Source organism: Stegodyphus dumicola, chromosome 6, assembly GCF_044657685.1.
Source record: "Stegodyphus dumicola isolate Sdum_Otavi_A_Nest chromosome 6, ASM4465768v1".
NCBI classification, from domain to species: domain Eukaryota; kingdom Metazoa; phylum Arthropoda; class Arachnida; order Araneae; family Eresidae; genus Stegodyphus; species Stegodyphus dumicola.
The window spans coordinates 182,421,081-182,443,622 of record NC_140773.1 but is presented as its reverse complement, the minus strand read 5'-3'; the positions used below and the strand labels follow the sequence as shown (position 1 = coordinate 182,443,622).

Here is a 22,542-nt window from a genome sequence, read left to right as displayed (position 1 = left end):
GACGATGTCTTTCGGACTTGTATTAAAAAAAATACCTAGCTTCATAGTCTACGATTTTCCTGGTGGAACTGAGAGTCTATGCGGACAGCCGTGCGGGGCAAGCCTTCCAGAGTGAAAATTTTTCGTCTATGGAAACCAGTTACCCGGCCGCGTGTTTCGCCAAATGTGAGAAGCCAGGACAGGACGATGTCCTCTGAACTTCGACTTGTAACCGAGGGGCAGTGCCGTTCGTCGAAAGCCTAGAATTAGGATACGAATTCTCCACTTCAAGATGTCTACCTAAGATAAGTCCTTTTTCTGTGCTTGATGTATTCCTATGAGTTTTAAGTAAAGTTGCAGAAACTTCCTTGGAATTTTAAAACTAACATTAAATCTTTAAATTAATTCTAAATGGCTGGAAATTGTCTCCACTTCCCCTTCTTTCTTTTTCTGAGACATAAATGACAAATAGTAATTAGGGTATAAAAATATAGTTTGTTTTGTGAAATCATCCTTACAATAGATGTTGAATTTCAGATAATGTGTTTCTTTTAACATCCTAGAAATTACAGCAGTAGTTCAAGTTAAATTAAATTAGTCGTAAAGTAGATTTGCAAATCCTTGATTTAAATGTGTAATAAATGATATAAATTAAAGAATTCACATGTGTAACTAAAATACGAAAATTGAGTATCGATTACCTAGGATGTGAAATTTAATTTTTAATTGTTGAGGAATCTGAATAAACTTGTATTTTAATCTGGAAACCTATTTCTTATGTTTTCTTTATATCTTTTATGTGTTTTCTTATATGTATATTGATTTTACATCTTGTTTATACGATCCTCTCACGGCACGATCCCGGATGCTTAATACACAACGCAATGCCTAAATTCACTAGTACGATCACTAAAAGTGTGGAATTTAGCTAACTCTTAAGAGTTTAGTTCTCAGTTTGATATTTAATTAGTTATGGTTTCACCAGTATCTGTTTCTGCATCAGTTTCCTGCCTAGGAGGAAATAGAAACAGAACATTCCTACTGTTATAGGTAGTGATTTTAACTCGAAGCATTGCTACTGGGTTGGCGTAGCTCAAATAGAAATGGAGGAATACTGTATGATCCTTTGTTCAACAATCTTTGTAACCTGAATATTCGAGATGAAGTTACCTAGAGGTTCCCCCACAGAAGGCAATATTTTCACACCTTTGAACATACCTTAACACCTTGAATATTCCACATTCTTCTAGAATTCAGAAAAATATATTTTGGAATGTATGGTAAATTTTTGTGTTTACCTTTTAGGTTGCGATTTAGGCCAAGATGTTTAAACAATGTATCCATCAGAAATCCGAGAACTGAAGTCTTAGGAAAACCCGTTTCTTTTCCAGTCGGCATTGCTCCATCAGCAATGCAAAGAATGGCTCATCCAGAAGGTGAAATCGCGACTGTTAAAGGTAAGAAACTAATGCAGTTGTTCCCAACCTTTATCTCATATCGATCCCTTTAAAGGAATAATTTTCTTCATCGACATCCATACTTTTTTCTCTGTATTATAAAGCATACAATATAATCATAATACAAAAAAATGAACATAAATAACTTAAAGAAAACAATAAGAATATGAATAAAAGTTTTCAAAAAATGGGTTTCATTAGATTTGTAACTATTATTATTTTGTATTATTACTATTTTTAAGTTTATGAATAGAAACGCGTTATCAGAAACAAAATCATATTTTAATTGCACAAATGTTCGATTTTCATGAATGTTATGTGCTGATGATTTTTTTAAAATTTTTCCAAAAATGCGAGAGAAAAAATACACCACTATTTAATGAACAAAAATACAGCAATTTTTTTCAAAGATTTGCCATCAAAATGCTTATTTTGATTCTTAAATCACGTTTTCAAAAATATTCAGTCTGCTTCTTGTTTTCTGAGATAAACTACTGACCTGACAAAAGCCTGCTTCTGCTTGTTTAGTTTTTAGTGTTTAGTTTATTATGGCAAAGCGCACTAGGGCTACCTGCCTAAGGGAAGGGATGCCTTCGTGTATGGCTTTTGAAGAGAAACTGTCTCGTATACACATTAAGGCTTGGGAAGAAAATATTTAAATTAAAATATACAAATATTCTTAAATTTGCTAAATTTTCTAAAATACCCTCAGATTAATGAAACATGACAGTAATGACATGAAAGATACACGAAAATCCCCATGCAACCAGACTGTTTGCCTGGATTCGAACTTGAGTCGAAACTACCAAATGCTCAGCGATTTTGCCTGTTTGGCTTGTTTAAAAGAAGGGGAAAGGTCAATGACGTTGATTTAAAAACTTTTATTTTAGGATATTTATCTCCGATGACTTTTAAATTCTAAAACGTCGAATACTCTTGTGTTTTAAATAAGACTTATTTATATGATAAAGCTTTATATCAATAAACAATTAATTATCAATTTTATTAATATTTTTTAATCAATTGGATCTTGATTATGCTAATTATTTGCACCTGTTTATATTTGGCTATCAATCTCCAGTTGACCTCTTGATCATCGACACCTTTAAAATTTTATTATGAGGTGATCAATATCTACCCCGCTGAGAACCTCTAAACTAATATATTTTGCTCCACATTATCTACCCTTACAGATACCTAAGACTAATTCAAAAATTTATTTCATGTGCACAATGCTGGATCACAGGAGTGAATATCAGTGAACAGAATATTTTTAATAAAGTTGAAATAAAGAACTACCTTGTTAAAGCGACCACCGCAGGCATATTTGGCAACACTTGACGTTTATATGTTACAGTTCGGGCACTTGAGTTTGCCAATTTTGTGGACTAAACACAGAGGTAGTTTTAATAAAGAAGTACCAAAAATAATCATTATTGACATTTTCAGATTTAATTGACATTTTCATTTAATTGACATTTTCAGATTTTTTTCATTATTTTTTTTTCCAGATAAGCATCATTATAAAAAACGAAAATTTTGAATATATCACATGCGAGTAAAGCTTTAAAAAGGTCGAAAGAGAGTAATTAATATTTAACATATTTTGCTTATTCTTAAATTTGCTAAATTTCCTAAATTACCCTCAGATTAACGAAACATGACAGAAATACTCATCAACTCGTTACATTAGAAAATGTTTCTAATTCTATTTTCAGCTGTGATCTTCCCACACTGAAGTTTAGAAAACCATTTACCACAAATAGCCCAAAAGGGCGGGGGGGAAGAGAAAAATATGTTTTTAATTACACGGAAGCTTTGCCAACCTTGAATTGGATTGAAAAATATACAGCCAATTTTTTACATTCAAACAGACTTTCTGATTTCCTCCATTCCCACAAAAATTCGCCACCTCATTGGTGAGAAACATTTGTTTGGCTACCTCAACGCCTCACAAGTACTATTCTATGCATGAATAATAGCCCCCTAAAAAATGCATTTTATAAGAAAAAAGAAATTTTATGAGAAGGGTAAAATTTATATGGCCGATGTCTGCATTTTTTACACTTGATGGATTTGCTCGATTAAACATAAATGCTTAAATCCAAGTGTGTGATATATGCATGCGTAGGCTGGTTATTGTTAAACGGGGTTTACTCGCAAATATAAAAAAATGGAAATTCTACCAACCATACAAATAGGGGAATCAGAAATATGAATAATCAGAAAATATGAAGAAAGATTAATTTTGATCTTCAAAGACGAAATTTGGCAACATTTTGAAATTTCTAAAAGTGTCCAAAATTCGCTACATTAAATAGCCTTCATTTTAATCCAGTAATTTTTTAACGTATACACTTTTATATGTGAATCATCTCCAGGCGTTTTTGAACTGTTTGTATATCGATCCAGTTTAAACTATTCTAATTGATGTCATTTTAGTAATACAGTAATAATTTGAATGTTTTATAAAAATCGCTTTCTCAGTATTTCACTAAATTCCTATCAACACTTTGTTATCAAGTAAGGAAATCGTTTGCGCGTTACTATGCCAAAATATCTATGTTACGCATTAGTATTATTGGCATTTCGATACCAGGCTGACCAAGTTGGATTAAACAACAGAAATAAGGTTTATTTTCTGCTTACCTTCTGGGTTTGCAAATACTGAGTATTATACTCTTACAGTCGCGACTTTAAGGGAATAAAATACAAGTACCCGGTTGTTACTGCTCAAAAGGGCAGCCTATGCTGTCCCGGAGGTTAGTGGCGCAAGCCATCCGCCTTGGTAGTGGGTAACCCGATGGCCAGAGTTTATTCATATGATTGACGCGATCAACAGCCGATTTTTTAATTCCAATCTCTCAAAAAATCATTTTCCAGCCCATCTCAAACTGATCCTCCCAGCTGACGTAATCGACGAGACATCAGCCGATTTTTTCTTTACAACTCCGTGTGGTTTTCATGTAACGGAGGGGTGAATCTGGATCTGTAGAACGAAAATCACTTGAGTAAAAAAAAAACAATAACCGTTTTGCTGGAGACCCATTTCAACGACCATGGGATGTTGGCGAGAAGAATAGCGTAACAGTCTCTCGTAACAGAAAAAAGCTAACGATGACACACATTTCAGCGACCACGAAAGCCTTTTGGGAAACGTATTTTCATTATTTATAGAAAAACTCATGTTTAATATTCATAGTCTCCATGCCCCGGAAGTGGTGATCCTGGCAAACCTGTTTAGTGCTGAATGACAAGAGAAAATTCTATTTCTGGAGGGCGTTTTGAGTTTGTGCAATTCCTTTTAATATCACGGGACGTAATAAGACTTAATTTAACTCTTGATTATTCGATAAAAATAAATTTGATTCATTGTCTACTTTATGAAAAGTCATTATTTTTACATTAGTCAAGGTAATTTTGAACTGAAATGTACATTTTCCGTTGAGATAGACAGCTAACCCTTTTAACATAAGTTTCTTGAGATGGAATAAATCTGCGACTTTCATTGGGATAAAAATGATACACATAACCTCAAAGGGCTGAAAAAATAATGAAGCAATAAATAAGACAATACATGTAGATTAAAATTAATACCACGTCTGAACAATATTTAAAAAGATTCATATGGCCTTATGACATAACTTGCTTGTTCTTTATATTGTTACGTTCTAGGGGTTCATCGATTTGGTGCAATTGATAGCACTTGACGAAGAATCAATATTAATCGCCAGTAAGCACTATTACACAGACAGTTCAAAAGGCACTTTTACGCTCGTCAAAAAAACAACGACAAACACGTTGAAACAATCAGCAACACAGCCTTTACACTATAACGGTGAAGATGGCTTCACGGAAAAGCAGTAAAGTGCAGTTTCCGACTCGGACGATCCCTCTCAAGCAGATCTCTGAACTCAAGACACTACTCTCTCTCCGTACAGGCAGGATATATATAACTTTTATCTACCTTCGAGAATATCCCCGAGAAAACCGCTAAAAATGCAGGTTCTCAGTCCGTCTACGAATCTCCAGTTTTGTCGTCAAGTATCGCTAAATGACCGATTTCGCGCCAAATCTGGAAACCCTGTCTTTTTTGTCAGTTTCTGGCAAACCTAACGCTGCTCAGCCAGCAGACTTCTTTCTCGGTTCCACTGGAGGAGCTTCGTTTTCGACCCGCTTTGCGAGAAAGCTATCTCACCGCGCAGCCACTGCGCATTTCGCAACAATATTAAACATTGCTTATATTGATTATGACAGATTTTAGTATTCATCAGTTCCTACATTCATTCGATTATTTAGAGCACATCTAATGATAAATGGCAGTATTTTAGTAATACAGTAATAATTATTGTTAGCTGTCATATATTAGGAAAAATAAATGCAAACTGAATAAGAATCTCCATATTTCCAAGTTATTCGACTGAACTGTTATTAAACGTGTAACTTTGAAGCTACTCTGGGAAAACTATACTAATGTTCAAAACTTAAGCAACTTTTTCTGATTTTGGCCGCAATTCCGCATAAATCAACTGGGAGACGTGGAATTCATACTACAGAGGCACAATGTTGTATTTAAAGGATGAAGAAAGGAGAGTAGCAGAAAAAAATTGAATAGGACGCGTACAGTATAGAGTGAATTGAAAAAGAATTTATTGAAAGAATGGCGTTGAAACAAAAAGCTTTCTGGCCAAGAGGAAGAAAAACAAACCAAAGATTCTTAGTAAAGGATATGACCTCCCCTCACTGCAATGGTTGCGTTGCACCGTCTATCGATACTCAATATCAGATTATCTAACAGTTCTTGGTGTAAGAGTTCTCATTCTTCGAGCATCCTCTATTTCAATTGTCTGGTGTTCTCCGCAGGGTAAGATTATGCCTCCAGTCGTCTCGCTAAAGTATCGTACGCATGTTCATTTAAATCATGAATTTAATTTAATTTAATTTAAATCGTTCTGATTTAAATCATGAAAGCACGTTGCTCAGTCCATTCTATGGACATCTTCATTTTCCAGAAGCCCCTCAACAGCATGAGTTCTGCATGGCCGTGCACTGTCCTCCATAAAAACAAAGTCAAGATCAATGCACATAAGTCAAGATCAATGCACACCGAAAAAGACGCACATGGGGGAGAATAATTTCATCACAAGAACGATCTCGGCTAAATGAAATTGTTTCGAAAATGTGGGGTCTCTTCATCATAATGCCTTTTCATACAGCATGCCAGAATCACCCCAATGGTCTGTTTCCTTGATGCTATTGGAATGAAAGCGTGTACCTACCTCTCTCCATATCAGCTGGCGCCGAGAATCGTATATCAGACTGAAACAACTCTTATCGGTTAAGAGACGTGACTCTATTGATGAGGTGTCCGGTTTTAGTGTTCTCTACACCACTGTAAATGGTGCTTCCCATGGGCTCTTGATAATAGTCCGCAGCATTCTGGACGGCGAGCGAATAGGTTAGTTTTATAAAGTCTGGCAACAATAAACCGGAACACTGGTAGTCCGGTTGCCATGCATAACTGTTGAGCAATGCTGCCCGCAGTGTGTGTCGATCTCTTTTCTCCTGCTGGGCGATATATCGATCATCATTCATCGTTGTTTCCTTGGCCGACGACCATCAACTTTTTTACAGTTGTACTCGTCGTTTGGAAGGCTTCCCAGCGTATCCTGGCATCATGGCACTCATATTTGCATACGCGTTACCTTTCTATTGAGTTGGCTTTTGATTGTGCTAATCGCACAAAGCCAATTTCAACAATTTCATGGTTATATGTTAAAAAATGAATTTTTTGCTTAAGTTTGATACCCCAACAGTGTATGTTTCAGTTGCATTTATTAACTAGATATGTATATTATTATGGTCTTTATTTTCATAACTCAGACATTAGCATAACGTTTAAATCACCAACCCTTTTGCGCCGACTGTCACATATACGTGCCAACAAGAAACGCACTCATTTCCCGATCGACACGCTGGCGTACCAGAGCCTTTTCTCGTTCACCCCCGGCCGTTATACATTTGTGCCAGCGTCCTGGAACGTTTTAAAAACTATAACTTTCGGCACAAGATGGCATTGTATGTCCATATGGTTTCAGATATAAGTAGATTTGACCTTCTACTAAAAATTAGATTAGCATGACTCGCATACACGTGGTTTTTGATTATATAAACATAAGAAGAAAGGAATGTTTCCGAATGGCATGCTATATGTTGGCTCTTCAAGCTATCATATATGTTAAAATTAGCGTTTAAATATCTTTTTCCTTAATTTTATATAAAAATATATATAAAAAATTGCTGACTTTGAGAAATAATTTTCGGAAGCGCTATTCAAACTATTCCAAAGTTTCAAGTGATAAAATACATTAATAATAAACTTTTTAAATTAATATAAAAAATACAAGAAAGTTTTTTTACAAAAAGTAGAATTTTTCAGGTGAACTGGATGATAGACACTAAATGAGCTCAGTCTCTGTCTAAATGTCCATATGAGAATCACTAGAAATACGGCTTTCTAAGTCTTTAGGAAATGAATCATCACTCTCTTTCATATCACTAATTTGCTCATTTACCGTTCATCTGATAAAAACGCTTGCTCGCCATAATAAACTGAAGTCGTATAAGATTATATAAGTAAACTGAATGCTTTCCGAAATAAAAGCAATGCAAAACGTAATAGAACCTCACATAGTAACCCTAAAAGACTCTACATAGTAGCAAAAAAAAAGAATGCAAAAAGGATTCAAATGTATATAAAAACGCGAGTGTTTATATCACGACAAAACGCTTTGGTACGCCAGCGTGCCGGCCGGAAAATGAGTGCGTTTCTTGCTTCTTCATGGATTTAGACTTGATAAAAAAAAACCATCAAGCCATGGACAGACACTCGCGAAATAAAATGCCAGCTTCAGGGATAAGCGCGTGTTTGCGCTTCCCGTCTCGAAAGGGTTAAAGAAAATAAGAAAACAAAATATTTAAAATAATAGTGAATGATAATAAATCTCATGGTCAAAAGCAAATGGTCCCGCCATTAGGAGGTTTAAAATTATGTCAAGTAGTATGAGGTGGAGAGAGAATATAGTATGAAGAAGAGTAAGAAGTAGGAAATCTGAATAGTATATGAATAGTACGAAAAGAAGCATTCCCTTGCATAAATTAAAGCTAGGAAGGTGTAGGTTTTGAATAAACTTTTACTAATTTGGAGGATAATCCTCTTCTTCGGGAAGAGGGAGAGGTGTCTTCTTCGGGAAGAGAGGTGTGGGAATGTCAGCAGCAGATTTATAAAAACAAATTACTGAAAAAACAAAGAAGAAAAAGAACTCCATCTATAAACAAAACCGTAATGAAACTTGAAAAAGCTAAGTTATTGAAATTTTGAAAGCATTGTGGAGAACTGGTTTAGAATTTCTGCCGCTAACTAAAGAGGTTAATTTTTCTGTGAATGTGAAAAGACTTCAAAGAAGTTCGATTCACCAACTGCAGACACGTTTTGGATATTGCGTCGTAGAATCAAACCGAAAAGTGTGGTTAAGCGACCTGTTATGATTAGGTATCAAAGATTTGTTTAATTTCTGCTTTTCAAACAAAACATTCATATTCTTTGCTGATTATGATGCTCTTTTAGATCGGCCGATCCATATCAAACAATACTAACAAAAAATGCTATAAATTCCCCAAGAATTAAAATCAAAGATGGGAATCTTTAAGGCTCGCACAAGGAATTTTATTGATAGGTGGGAAAAGACTTGAAAGTTGAACTTAAGGAGAATCAGAGCAATTTTGTAATTGATATAATAAAATTAAATAAGAAGAAAATTATTGTAATTATTTCTAATAGCAGAATACCTTTTATGATGCGAGAAGAAAAGTGAAGTTCGTGAGTTCTAAATTTTTAAAAAGTGTTTGTAAAAGAAAGAGTACTTTAAAAGAAAACACAGAAAATAACCATGCTAGTTTAAGATCTATGTAAAACGAAACATTGGGTAGTTAACTTCTAGCGGCAGATTTTGTTTCTTCCTCTTCGCTCAACAGATTTTTTATAATTGTTTCATTTATTTCCTTATATAGGAGCGGCATCAGAGGCAGTGATCATGATTCTTAGTACTTTATCCACAACCTCCCTAGAAGATGTAGCAGAAGCTGCTCCTTCATCCAATCGATGGTTTCAGTTGTATATTTATAAAGACAGAAATACCACAAAAAACCTTGTAGCCCGAGCAGAAAAAGCTGGATACTCTGCGTTAGTTTTAACGGTTGACACTCCTGTTTTTGGTAACCGCTTAGCAGACACCAGAAATAGATTTTCTCTTCCTCCTCATTTACGGTTAGTACTTTTAGATAAATAAAAATCATGTGAAATTTTATGCATTTAAATTAACATTTCAATAATAAAACTTCATTATCAAATAAACATTTTCAGCATTTCTAAAACAGAAAATTTAATACTGTGTGTGTACCCATTATTTGATTATTATTTTTTGTTTTTCCAGGCTTGCAAATTTTGATTACGCTGATATCAAATGCTCAATACCTGCAACAGCGACAGATGATTCGAATTTGAATAAATATGTCAATTCTTTATTCGATCCATCTCTGTCTTGGAAAGATATTCAATGGTTAAAGGAGATTTCTAAGCTGCCAATCATAGTCAAAGGAATTTTAACAGGTATGGCTTCTGTTCACTCTAAAAATATGAGAGAATGAATAAATAGCGCCTTTGCAAATACTTCTCATACACTTTTAAAGAAATTTTCCGATTTATCGTTTGCTCTGATAACATTTAAGTAGCTCCATTTTGATGAAGCATTGATAAATTTAAATGGCTATATTAAGTTGTCGGGAAAGTAATACCGTTTTAGAATGATAGACGGAAAACGTACATACTAAAAAAATCTCTCAATCAATTACATAATTGCCATCATTATCAATAGTGGTTCGTCATCTTGGAACCAAATGCTCTCTTTATAAAAGGAAAGCGGTTTAAATGCAAAAATATCCGTGAGACCTGCTTTGACCTAGTCAATATTTCGTAAGATATTCTTTAAAGAAAAAGCTCTAGAGGTGATAATTTCTTTGAGTAATGTCTAACAAATAAGCTGGGGGAGGGAAAACTTTCTAGCCTAATTGTCTTGTCTTCTGCTGGGTCATTCGTGACCCATGCAGTCTTGCATTGTCATGCAGCAGTATAACAATTTTCCTGTTGAACAGTGCAAAATGCTGAACACGAAATTCACATCATAAATATTTATTCAGACAACAGAATTTCATACATCATCAACACAGTACATCTGTATATCAACACAGCGTTTTGTGTTGATGTACAGAACTCACTGCTGATCTTTCTGAAAAATTTGATTAATAATTATTCTTCCCACTTGCTTACTTGGCAAAGAATTGTAGATGAAAGAAATCAGAGCTCTGTAGTCAACAGCAAATTAGTATGGTATTATTAAGGGCGAAGCCCCCATTCACCCGAGCCGAAACAAGTTTAGCCATCAGGCAAAAGTTAATATGGTACCCAAATTCCATGTCTATAGATCTTCTTGATTTATTTCACATGCTTTTGACTTCAGTAGTTGGCTAGTTCCGGAATGGCCTGAAAGAGATCTGATTCAACAGCTAAGCAGAATGCATCATTATCTAGCTTCTCTGGCCTTGCAAGAAGCATTCGTGAAGTCAAATTTCAGTCTCGGAATCAGGCAGCCTAACACTAGCACTTGCAGATATTTAACGCACTTGAATTTACAGTATAAATGCTTCTGGTGATCGTTGCTGTTTTTATGAAATTTATGCAGTAGGCTATTACAAAGATGAATTTCAGCGGATTTTCTATTAATCATCTAAAGTAAAATATTGCGGAGCGATATTTTACATACGATTATTTCATTTTGCCACCTCGAAATTACAGTACATAAAAATGACATTACTTTCTGGTTAATTAATTACTTATTATTTCTGGTTAATTATTACTTACTGGTTAATTAATTACCAGTAAATTCTTTCTCTGGATCTTTATTTACAAGTTGAGAAGCTATTTCTTAAAATTAGAGGCAATATTTTACTTCCCTCTTCTTGCACTTATTTCCCTATACCATTTAATATTAGATCTGCATTTAGAAGACGTTCTTTTTGGAAGAACATTCTGACATTTTTATTCTAGTACCCAGATGCAATATTTCATCTGAGGGAAATAACCTTAGTGAAATAGAAGAACTCTGAAGAAATATGAGGAAAAAATTTCACCGAGTTAAATGTCATTTAATGTTCACTAATTCATAGCTAACTTTAAACACGAATGACTCAGCAACGTTACGAAGTAACCAAATGTGACTGACTGTATTGAAAAGAGCATGACTTTATTGAAAGTAACTAAATAATAAGTCTAGCGAAATGATTTCCCTCCGATAATAACCTGACATCATCTGGTTTCAAAACTTCTTCTTGCGTTGGTTGATATTTTACTTGTAGTTATTTGAAATGTATATTCGTTGTCACGTTTAAGGATCGTTTGAGCGACTCTTTGGTATAACCTATTTGTAGCAAATCTTTACAAGATGAAATCGAACGGATTCTGGTCTGCCGATTGTAAAGGCAAACTCTTTGATTTATAATAATGATTTGGATAATCACAGAGAGTGACATTTATTAAAAAATTGAACGATGATACAATAAAAAAATATAACGCCATTTTTATTAGATGTACAATGGGCGATCAACTATGAACGAGCCTTTATTGGCTGAGCGTCGTAATGGGTATTTCTATGGGTTTGGACAGTTGAAGTCGTTAGATGGAGTTGCCTAGAGTAAAGGAACCACACCAGCCGGCTTCATTTAGTAGTCCTTACGATGAGTGAGAGGAATGTACCCGTCCCTATTGAGCAAAACATAAAGTTTCCTGGTCTGTGAAAACGTGAACCCAACCCAAGTTTACGACAGTATGCATGCTCACTTCGGGGAAGCTACCTTTTCATGGTCAAACGTGAAGGTTTGGTGCTACGAATAGAAGCAAGAGAAAGTGCTGCGAATCATAGTCATGCCCATCGTCTTCGCACCAGTGCGACTAATAAAAGCATCGCACATGTTTGAGAGCTTATCGAAAGAGATCTACGCTGCGCAGTGCTTCAAATTTAGGAATAGCTGTCAACTATCGAAGTGTTCAATCAGTCATGAGGAAGCAGTTAGGCTTCAGAAAAATCTTAGCTCGTTGATTTCCAAAGTTGTTGAAAATGATTATAAAAAAAGATGCACGAATTCGCATTTCTCACTTGCTTTAAACTCGTTTTGAAGAAGAACGGGAAGCATTTTTCCATAAAATTATCACCTGCGGTGAGACATGGGTGCATCATTACACCCTTCAATCAAAGCGTGAAAGCATGGATTAGAGAAGGAGAGGTGAAAGAAATCCCTGTGAAAGCCAAAATTCGATTGTCTGTGAGGAACGTGCTGGCCATGGTTTTTCTGGATTGGAGGGAGATCTTAATGTTGGATTTCTCATACGGACGTCAGACCATCAACGCAACCTACTACTGCAGTCTCATGGATCAAGTTAACTTCAGCATCGACGCAAAAGACGAGATTGTCCAATCCAACCAAGTGTTGGTTCTCCACGACAACGCCAGGCCCCACACAGAAGGTGTAACGTAGCAGAAATTGATGAAAATGCACGGAAAAATGCTTGATCATCCATCTGACAGCCTAGACTTATCACCATGCGATTTTTACATGTTTAATCACCTCAAAGAAGCACTTGGAGACAAGCGATTTGAGTCCAAAGATCAAGTGGAAACATTCGTGCGCAACTCGTTAGATATCCAGCCAACTTCATTCTAAGAGAACGGAATGAAAAAATTACCAAACCGTTGGGGAAAATATATCATAAACGGAGGAGATTATTCAGAAAAATAATCTGTAGAAATATAGATGTTGCCTATAAAATAAATTTTGTTTAAACAAAACGCTCGTTTAGATTTCATTCATCTTCGTAGATAGGAACTAATGCAGCATTATCTTTTCAATCAATTAAATATCAGATCTCTTGTTCTGAATTTTTGAATTAAACAAGGAAAAAAAATGATGGATACTTATGTGCTTTAATGGTCATTTTATGCTTGAGATTCTTCACAAGAATAAAATATTTTAGTTAAAATTATTCGATCAAACACAGAATAATTCATTTTCGAAATTTAGCGAAAAATCAAACTATGGATTTTTGCAAATTGCCTCTTCAGTCCATAGAACTATAATAAAATGTAATGATATTAACTGTGCTTTGTTTCATTTATTTACATTTTAAAGATAACTATGCATTAGTGAATACTCCATGTTGTGAATAATATTGCTTATATTGTATTTATAAACATTAATTCCATGATTTTATGTCCTTTAATAACAAAACATTTCTTTTTAGAAAGAGAAAATGCATAACTTTCTATTTAAAATTTAATTAAATATGAATCATTTTCGAAGCAAAAGATATTTAACAACAGTAAACAATTATTTTACTCCAGAATACTAAATAACCAAATAAATAAATACCAAATAATTCTCTTGAAACATTTTGATTTATTTATCCTACCAAAAATCATTTTAAAAATATGTAAACAGCCTCTACAGAATCGACATGCATTATTTATATCGCTATTAAAATAACACACCAGTCTTTTGACAACGAGTATTTGATCAATTATATCCAGAAATGAATTCCCTTAACAATTTTATAAATTGTTTCACCGTGAAAGTAAGAGACAACTAAACGTTTATCATGAGACTCGCAATGATTAACAATCTAATGGATAACTTCCGCACTTCAGATGCTATGTTCCTTCCGCACAAAATGCATAATTGAATATATTTTTATAATAAGTTCTATTAATTTACTTTTTCTAATAGCTGAAGATGCTATCTTAGCAGTGGAGCACGGTGTTGCTGGTATAATAGTTTCAAATCATGGAGCTAGACAACTCGATGGAGTGCCTTCCACCGTAAGTAATTTTAACAGATTACGCACTGTTTTTCTAATAAAATTTGAACGATTTTTTAAATTCAATTTCATTCTACGTCCCCCCAGATAGAAGCGTTACCAGAAGTTGTACGAGCAGCTGCTGGACGCTGTGAAGTCTATTTAGATGGTGGTGTGCGAACAGGAACTGATGTAGTAAAAGCCATAGCACTAGGTGCAAAAGCAGTTTTTATTGGACGACCAATTCTATGGGGTCTAACACATAGTGTAAGTTCTTATTTATAACTAAAACACAATACTATATAAGTATTTTAAAACAAGTACCTGATTGATAAATATGATTAAGAAAAACGCATACTATAAGTTTCTCTTTATTTTTATTGGCAGCAATTTCCAATCATTAACAGTAGGGAAGACAGTTGTAGAAATGGGTACTGGGCTAAATCTTCCAAAAAGACAGGCTTTACTCTCAGCAAATGATTTTAAAATACTGAAACTATACCTATTAAAACATGGCAAGAACATAAAAGATAAACAACTAATTCTAAAATCGTTTTCTCTCTCTAATTGTCCGTCGCAACAGGAACTTAACTACAGGCGACTGAATACAAAACTTAAATTCATGACTGGAATTTTTTTTCCCTGGAAAATGTATAGTTTTGGCTTGGTTTATTTGATTATGGCAAAGCTCTCGAGGGCTGTCTGCTTACGGGAAGGGATGCCTTCGCGGAAATCTTTCTAAGGAAAACTGGCTTGTATACACTTTACACATGGGAAAACCACGAAAACGTCTAGGCAGCCAGCCCGTTTGTCGGGTTCGAGCTTCGGACCAAACTACCAGTGTTCAGCAACTTTACCGCTCGGCCGCTGGTGGGTCTGCAGAATGTACAGAAGGCTTAATGAGAAGAGCCCGTCAGCCAGAAAGAAAGCCAATGATTTGTGTTTCACTCGCCTCCTATCAAACAATGGTCCACATACATTAATGCAAAAAAATATTGCAGCAGACGTCTGCAAAACCAGACCATCTTTTCAGTAAAATGCGCATTTTTTTTCAGTAAAGAAACTTTAACATATGGAAGGAAAACCAAAAACAGGACCATATGCACAAACGCTAAGGCGTTTTAGCAGTGCATGTGGATTTAGTTTAGTTGTGCATGTGTTAGTTTATAAAGTGAGTCTATATCAAGCAAATGTGTTTGACGAACTTAACATGACATCAAAGGCATTGAGAGAATAATCTAGACAGCTAAATCTCTTGATATAAATTTCATATAAAAGAACTTTTAGGCTGCTATTGGTATAGCTAATTAAAAAAAAAAAATCAGTACTTACGTTATTAGCCTTACTAACTTAGTAGCAGTCACCAAATTTTCAGAATGTACTAAACTCTGGCAACCACGTGAAAAGAAATGCGTCAGGTTACAATATTCAATTTAGCAACGCTACTATTTCCGTATGCGTTCTTTTTGTTGTATTTTAAGTTCCATAAATTTTTTATAGATAAAAAATGATATTTTTGCCTTCGACTCACTTTTAAAATATGCGCTTTTAGAATTTGCCAGCAAGAGGAAAAAACCGCAGTAAAATTTCTACAGGAATACAGTATTTTGCCTCAAAATCATTGAAAGGAACAATTGTTTTAAATCAATTGCAAAGAGATCACCACAAAATTTCGACCAGATGGAAAAAAAATAGAAAAACTATACTTCACGACAAGCTAACCTGAGAACACATACAAGGCCTAGAATGACTTTTCCACGGCTTATCACCCTGTTCTTCAAGTTACCCATACGCACCAAATTGCCCGCGGATATTCAATTCTTCCAATGCGCTGTACATTTGGCGATTTCTTGCCAAATCCAGCGTATTTAAATAACTATATTTTTATGAGATGAAGTTGCAGTTGAAATTGATAGTTCATTGCAGCGTAAAATACAGGAAGTGTTATTTATTGTCTTAATTTATATGAAATTTTTCACTATTATCTAAATGTAACGTATACGAATTTGATGACATTTAAAACGCGAGTCGTTATTTAAAACTTGAAATGGAAGAGCTGACAATGTTTTCTTTACAGTTTGGGTTATTTATTATTATTATTATTATTTTTTTTTTTTTTCAAAGACCGTTCGCTTAGTTAAAAGTAAAACATATAAATTCAGAAAATCTGGTAGTAATTTATTTTCTCTTAATTTTAAAGATTTACGTAGTTTTTTGCTTCCAAAACAGTGAACCAGAGGAAAATTTTCGATTTTTATTTTCTAAAGATATTCATTTGATTTCAGTTAGCCGATCGTTTAAAAAACTCAAACTTTATTACAACAGACATTATAAAAATTATATCCTGCATTGTTTCCTAAGACACATACTCTTCCAGTTATGCCCAGACAATCACCCTCCTACAGTATGTCTTATCCTATCTTTTTTATTACTGTTTAAAATTAAAAAATAAATAAAAAAAAAATAAAAAGCCCGAAAGGGCTTTTTTAACATTTTGTGTGCTACCTTTATTTATTAAATATCATGTTCATGGCACTTAAACCATAAAATTCAATTCAACAGCAATATGAGGAAATACTTAAATACAGCATAGCTTTAGAATTTTCGATAGACAGTCTCCCGCGCTGGAAATATCCCCTCCGTACATTGTTTCCATTTCTCGCTTTGAAATCATTGGTTTAGTTGGTTTATTGAGAATACGGCGAAGCACACTAGGCGCTAGATTACACTAGGGCTATCTGCCTAAGGGAAGGGATGCCTTCGTGGAAGACTTTCTAAGGGAAACTGGCTCGTATACACGTTACACATGGGGAAAACCACGAAAACGCCCATGCAGCCAGCCCGTTCGCGGGATTCGAACCTCGGACCGAACTACCAGTATTCAGCGACTTTACCGCTCGGCCGCTGGTGGGCGCTTGAAATCATTGAGTTTGTTAATAAAAATTCGTTAAGTGTTACAAAATATGAAATCGATAATAAAACAAATTCAAAATTAGGGCTTCCAGATGTCTATGTTCTGGTGGAGGATTCCGTTATTCAAAATTTGATGAATCTATGTACCGTTGTTTTATCACAATGCGAGAAACATACATACATTTATGCAGATTCTTATTTATTTAATTTCTTTAAATATAATGGAGGGCTCTAACATTTGGTGGCAGTAATTTGAAAATTGATACGCCGTTTATAGTGATTCGATGCAAAATGCCTAAACGAAATTAATAGCCACTGGAAACTGAGATCTTCAGCTTGCAGTCTAACGAATAAAGAGTTTACCATTAAAAATTTCAAAGTATTAGAAAAATATTAAAAATTTTTAAATTGTAAAATAAACATAAAAATTATGGAACAAATGATCTTATACCAATTAATTAAGACTATACTAATCAATTTAAAATATAACATTATAACTGCCTTTTGTTAGTTACAACAAAGTGCAAATGTTCATAAGAACTAAAAAAGCATAAAAAAATTAAATTGTTAAGAAATTATTAGGAGTACATAATCTTCTTATTTACAAAATAGATGCAAATAAATCCAAAATTTAACAGGATAAGGGAGTTATTGTGAAAAAAATCTTCATGAATTTTTTTGAATGAAACTTCTTGAAAAATATTGTTGCGTTTTTCTCTTCCTGACACAAGTTGTTACGTTATTTTCTTCCTTCCCGTTCGTACGCGGCTTGTGTGGATTTGGAGTGAATAATGACGACACTTGATGAAGTATCGAAGAACACACTTTATTTAGCCAATACTGATCAGGACAGCTCGAAAGTCACGTTTTACAGTCGTCAAAGATCTACTATAAACACGCTGACACAATCAGAGACACATCCTCCAGGTTATCACGCTATCACGGTGGGGACGGCTTCACGGCAAAGCACTTGAGTACAGCTCGCGACTCTGCTCGGTCGTTCTCGGAACTCCACGTACTCTCGAGACTCTCCACGCTACAACTCGCGATGTACTCGACGACACACAGAGCACAGCTCCTGACTCTTCGGTTCAGTCGTTCCCGGAGCTCAATACGCTCTCTCGACGATGCACTAGCCGCGATAAACTACCAGACTCTTTCGGTGCACTCGACGACCCATTCGGCACTCGCTGCCCGGCTGTCAACTCGATCGACTCCGCACGGATTGACTCGCTAGACGAGACACACTCTCAGTACTACTGACTGATTGCGGACCAGCAGGGTTTATATAGCTTTCGCTTGTGTTCGAGAACATTCTGCGCTAAACCGGTAAGAGTTCGTTCCAGAAAGTTCTCCAACCGTCCATAATATATCGCCGATGTTGTCCCCAAATAGGCGATTTCTTGCCAAATGTGGCAACTGCTTTGTGGGAAAGCCATCTTACTGCGCTTGTACCTTTCGTGACAGTATTTAAAGACAATTCATTTATTTCTGTAATGCTACACTGCTGGCCACCGTAAATGCAACACCCTGAAGGAAGCATGCAAATAACATGAAATTTACACCATGCATTCGCGGAGGTGAGATCTGCAAATGATTAGAATTTCAGCGCAGACGCACATCACGCGTGCCTGTGGCGCCACTTCAAAGCGCTATTTGAGGCTTGGAGTTTTCGACGATTTCAAGTTCGGCATTTGTGTTTTTTTTTTTTTTTTTCAAAAAAAACTATCAATCATACCTTGTAGTAAACAGCGATCATTGTTTGATCAAGTATCTGAGTTCGACAGAGGAAGGATAGTAGCCTACCGAGAGTGTGGATTATCTTTCAAAAAAAATCGGTAGTCGGGTTGGACGAAACCAAACAACTGTAATGCGGATATGTAACCTTTGGATGCAGAAGGGTACGACGGACCGGCGTTTTCGATCGCATCCACCTCAGTGCACCACTTCACGTGATGACCGGAACATTGTGCGCATGGCAGTGACGGATCGCTCAGTCGCATCACGAACCATAGCACAGCACATTCAGTCTGTAACGCATCATCCAGTATCTGCGCGTACCATTCGAAGCCGTTTACAGCAGAGTGGTCTGTCCGCAAAACGTCCATTGCTTCGCCTACCCTTGACGTAGAACCAAAGAAGTTTCCGCCGCCAATGGTGCGATGAAAGATGAATGTGGACGGCAGAATGGAATGAAATTGTCTTTACTGACGAGTCACGCTTCTATTTGCAACACCACGATGGTCGGATTCGAGTCTGGAGACACCATATAATGCTGAATAGCTGCATTATGCACCGCCACACTGCTCCTGCACTGGATATTATGGTATGAGGGGGTATTGGATATCATTCTCGCACTCCTCTAGTACCTATTGCCGGTACTTTAAACAGCCAGCGCTACATCTCCAGGGGTTGCCCACAGCCATATTTCAACAGGATAATGCGCGACCACACGTGGCAAGCATTGTCCAAAGGTTCTTTGTCAATCGCCAGATTGAATTGCTTCCCTGGCCGGCCCGCTCTCCGGATCTTTCGCCGATAGAAAAAATGTTGCTGAATGACTGACCCAGATTACATCCCAAGCTGCCACACCAGATCAACTTTGGCAACGTGTGGAAGCTGCTTTGTCTGCTGTACCCCAAGAACACATCCAAAAGTCTCTTTGAATCAATGCCGAGGCGTGTGGCAGCGGTGATCTCCAACAATGGAGGCTACTCTGGCTACTGACTCTGGAAGGAACCACACTTCACAGAAGTCTATAAATTTAATCATTTGATACTTTGGTCAACATGTTATCTACGAAATAAATTTTGTTGTGATATCTCTTGTCTTTTTTGGTGTTGCAATTTGGGTGGCCAGTAGCTAATTTTTCAGTAACAACTTTGTTTCCCTCTTAACGCTCACTCCCTCCCGTACGTGCCAACTGACTTGCCTGCGTCAGTCATCTCACTCAGCCAGTTCAGTCATGTCACAAACTATCAAATAATTGCGCATTACTTTTATTACGTTTTCTCAATAAAACTTTAAAAAAATATAAATTTAACAGTTGAACTTAATGATTGTATGTTTTTATCAATACAAGTCGCCATAAAAAGGAAATAATAATGACTAAAAGAACTTTGCAGATGACGGTTTATATGTTAAAGTAACACATACAGTGGCTCACAAAAATGATCGGAATTTTTGTATTCTTTAATAAACATAAAAATTAAAATAAATTAAAACAAAAAGAAAGGCTTTTATTTTGATTATATATAAATTCAACATTTTTTATAGTAACTACATTTTCAAAAAGATGAAAATTAAATTAAAAAATCAATATCGTTTGTTTAATGAGGAAAAATATTCTCACAAAAGTAATCGGACACTTTTAGTAACAGTCAAATATCACAAAAACTTACATTATTTTTGCTTCTTAATATCTTATGGGATTACCTTTAACCCTTTGCAGCACGGTGTGGACACACCTAAAAATTTCCTTCTGTACGCACAGAAAAATTGAATGAGAAAGGATTTATAGGTTACCATAGGTTACTCTGAACCTTCTTTATTTATAGTAGATGGCAGCTCAACACAAACCAGTCCATATATTTTAGCCATGTTTAGTTTTTTAAGGCCCTCATTTTTCAAAGAAATCTTCCAGATTTTTTTAGAGTATCAAAGGAATTGTTTCAGTAGAAATTTCTATATATTTTTTTTTGGCTGTATGCTAATCTCCTTATTCTATATTAGTTTTAAATTTTTACCTTGAAATCTTGCTTAAAAACAAACGGCGAATCCTAGGTGTGTCCAGATCGGGATCACCGATAATCTAGAACAACTGAGAGTCTGTATTCTTTGTTTCTCCACATCTCATCTGTCAATTCATTGACAACAATGCTTGTTTCAGCACTCTTTTCGAAGCTCTATTCAATCAGCGTGCCACTTGCATATTCACAAAGCCTACAGACCGTTACTTCCACTGTTTGCTCTGGTTGGTTGAAACAGAAAACGTAGGAATATACGTAGGAACGTATATTCCTACGTTTTCTGTAGCGTAGAACGTAGGAACGTAGGAACGTTATAGAATCTTGTGCTTGCCGACTTTTGCTTCATCGCCTTTACTATTTGCATATGAGCGTGATGTACCGAAAAGTGTGCGAAAGCTACCGAAAAAACCGCAGCTCAGCGGTAACAAGCACGGAAAAAGTTGTTGGACTTTTAGATCGCCGGTTCTATCCTTTCTAACGACTTTTACAAACTCTGCCCTGCACGAATTTACTTTTATACTAACTTTATTGAATGACTTTGTCGTTATTTGTCTTTTCGCCTTCGGGTGCGGTGTTAAAAATTTAACACCTTTATTTTCTCTATTTTTGTTAATGCTAGTTTTTCTTATTTTTATTTACTGGTTTGTACTCTTTGTAGAAGGTACCAGTACCAAGATTACGATCCAAGATCCCGAAAAGCGTTTTAATAGAAATGGCGCATAATTTCAGTTATACTTACTCATAATTTAGGTAAAAAGAATAGGTATATCCGACGCCCTTAAATATTTACAGAATGTTTTCATTCGGTTTATTTTTTAATATTCCTTTATTTGTATAAATTAATGAGCTATGGAAATACACAACAAGCTCTTTTTAACAGAAATTACGAAAAAGTGCATATGCAAGTTTCCATGTAAACACTTTTTCTTGCAAAACAATTATCGTACTTTTAATAGTTTAAATTCAAATACAAATAAATTACTAATAAGATAAGTAGATTATTTAAAATATATATTTCACACAATTCTCCTTAACTTTCATTCAAAAAATTAAAAATATCGAATGAAATAAACGCTGTTTTTCCTCACTTTACTGAAAGCCCACAAGGTTTGTTTGGCGTTAATTACCCCGCCTACAGGGCGATAACTCGCCATTTCAAATATAACCGCCAAGCATATGTTTCATCCAATGAGAGAAGACCACAGGAGAAATGGTCTGTAGGCTTTGTGAATATGCGTGCCACTTTGGGTATACCCACAGATTTAAAACGATAGGTGCTATCTTCACAAAATTTTACTTGTGTACTCCTCTAAGCCTAATTAGACTGCCTACCCATGGGCGTAACCAGCTCAAATTACGGGAGGTTGCCCGTTGCGACTCCTATGACTATCCTCTTCTACCTATTATAGCATCTCCAAGTATATAGGTCATTATTACATGACGAATGCATATTATGTTAGTGGCAGTTATCTTAATATAAATA

At 35.5% G+C, this 22,542-nt stretch overlaps 1 protein-coding gene across 1 annotated transcript in view; it reads left to right on the top strand.

Moving 5' to 3' along the window:
• Positions 1-22,542, top strand: part of LOC118203367 (2-Hydroxyacid oxidase 1-like) — a 31,789-nt gene that overhangs the window by 4,346 nt on the left and 4,901 nt on the right. Inside the window, exons 2-6 of the mRNA XM_085819228.1 lie at positions 1,285-1,436; positions 9,507-9,762; positions 9,929-10,104; positions 14,328-14,419; positions 14,506-14,664. Of these exons, the coding sequence (XP_085675354.1) occupies positions 1,285-1,436; positions 9,507-9,762; positions 9,929-10,104; positions 14,328-14,419; positions 14,506-14,664 (835 nt within the window). The remainder of the gene's footprint in view (positions 1-1,284; positions 1,437-9,506; positions 9,763-9,928; positions 10,105-14,327; positions 14,420-14,505; positions 14,665-22,542) is intronic.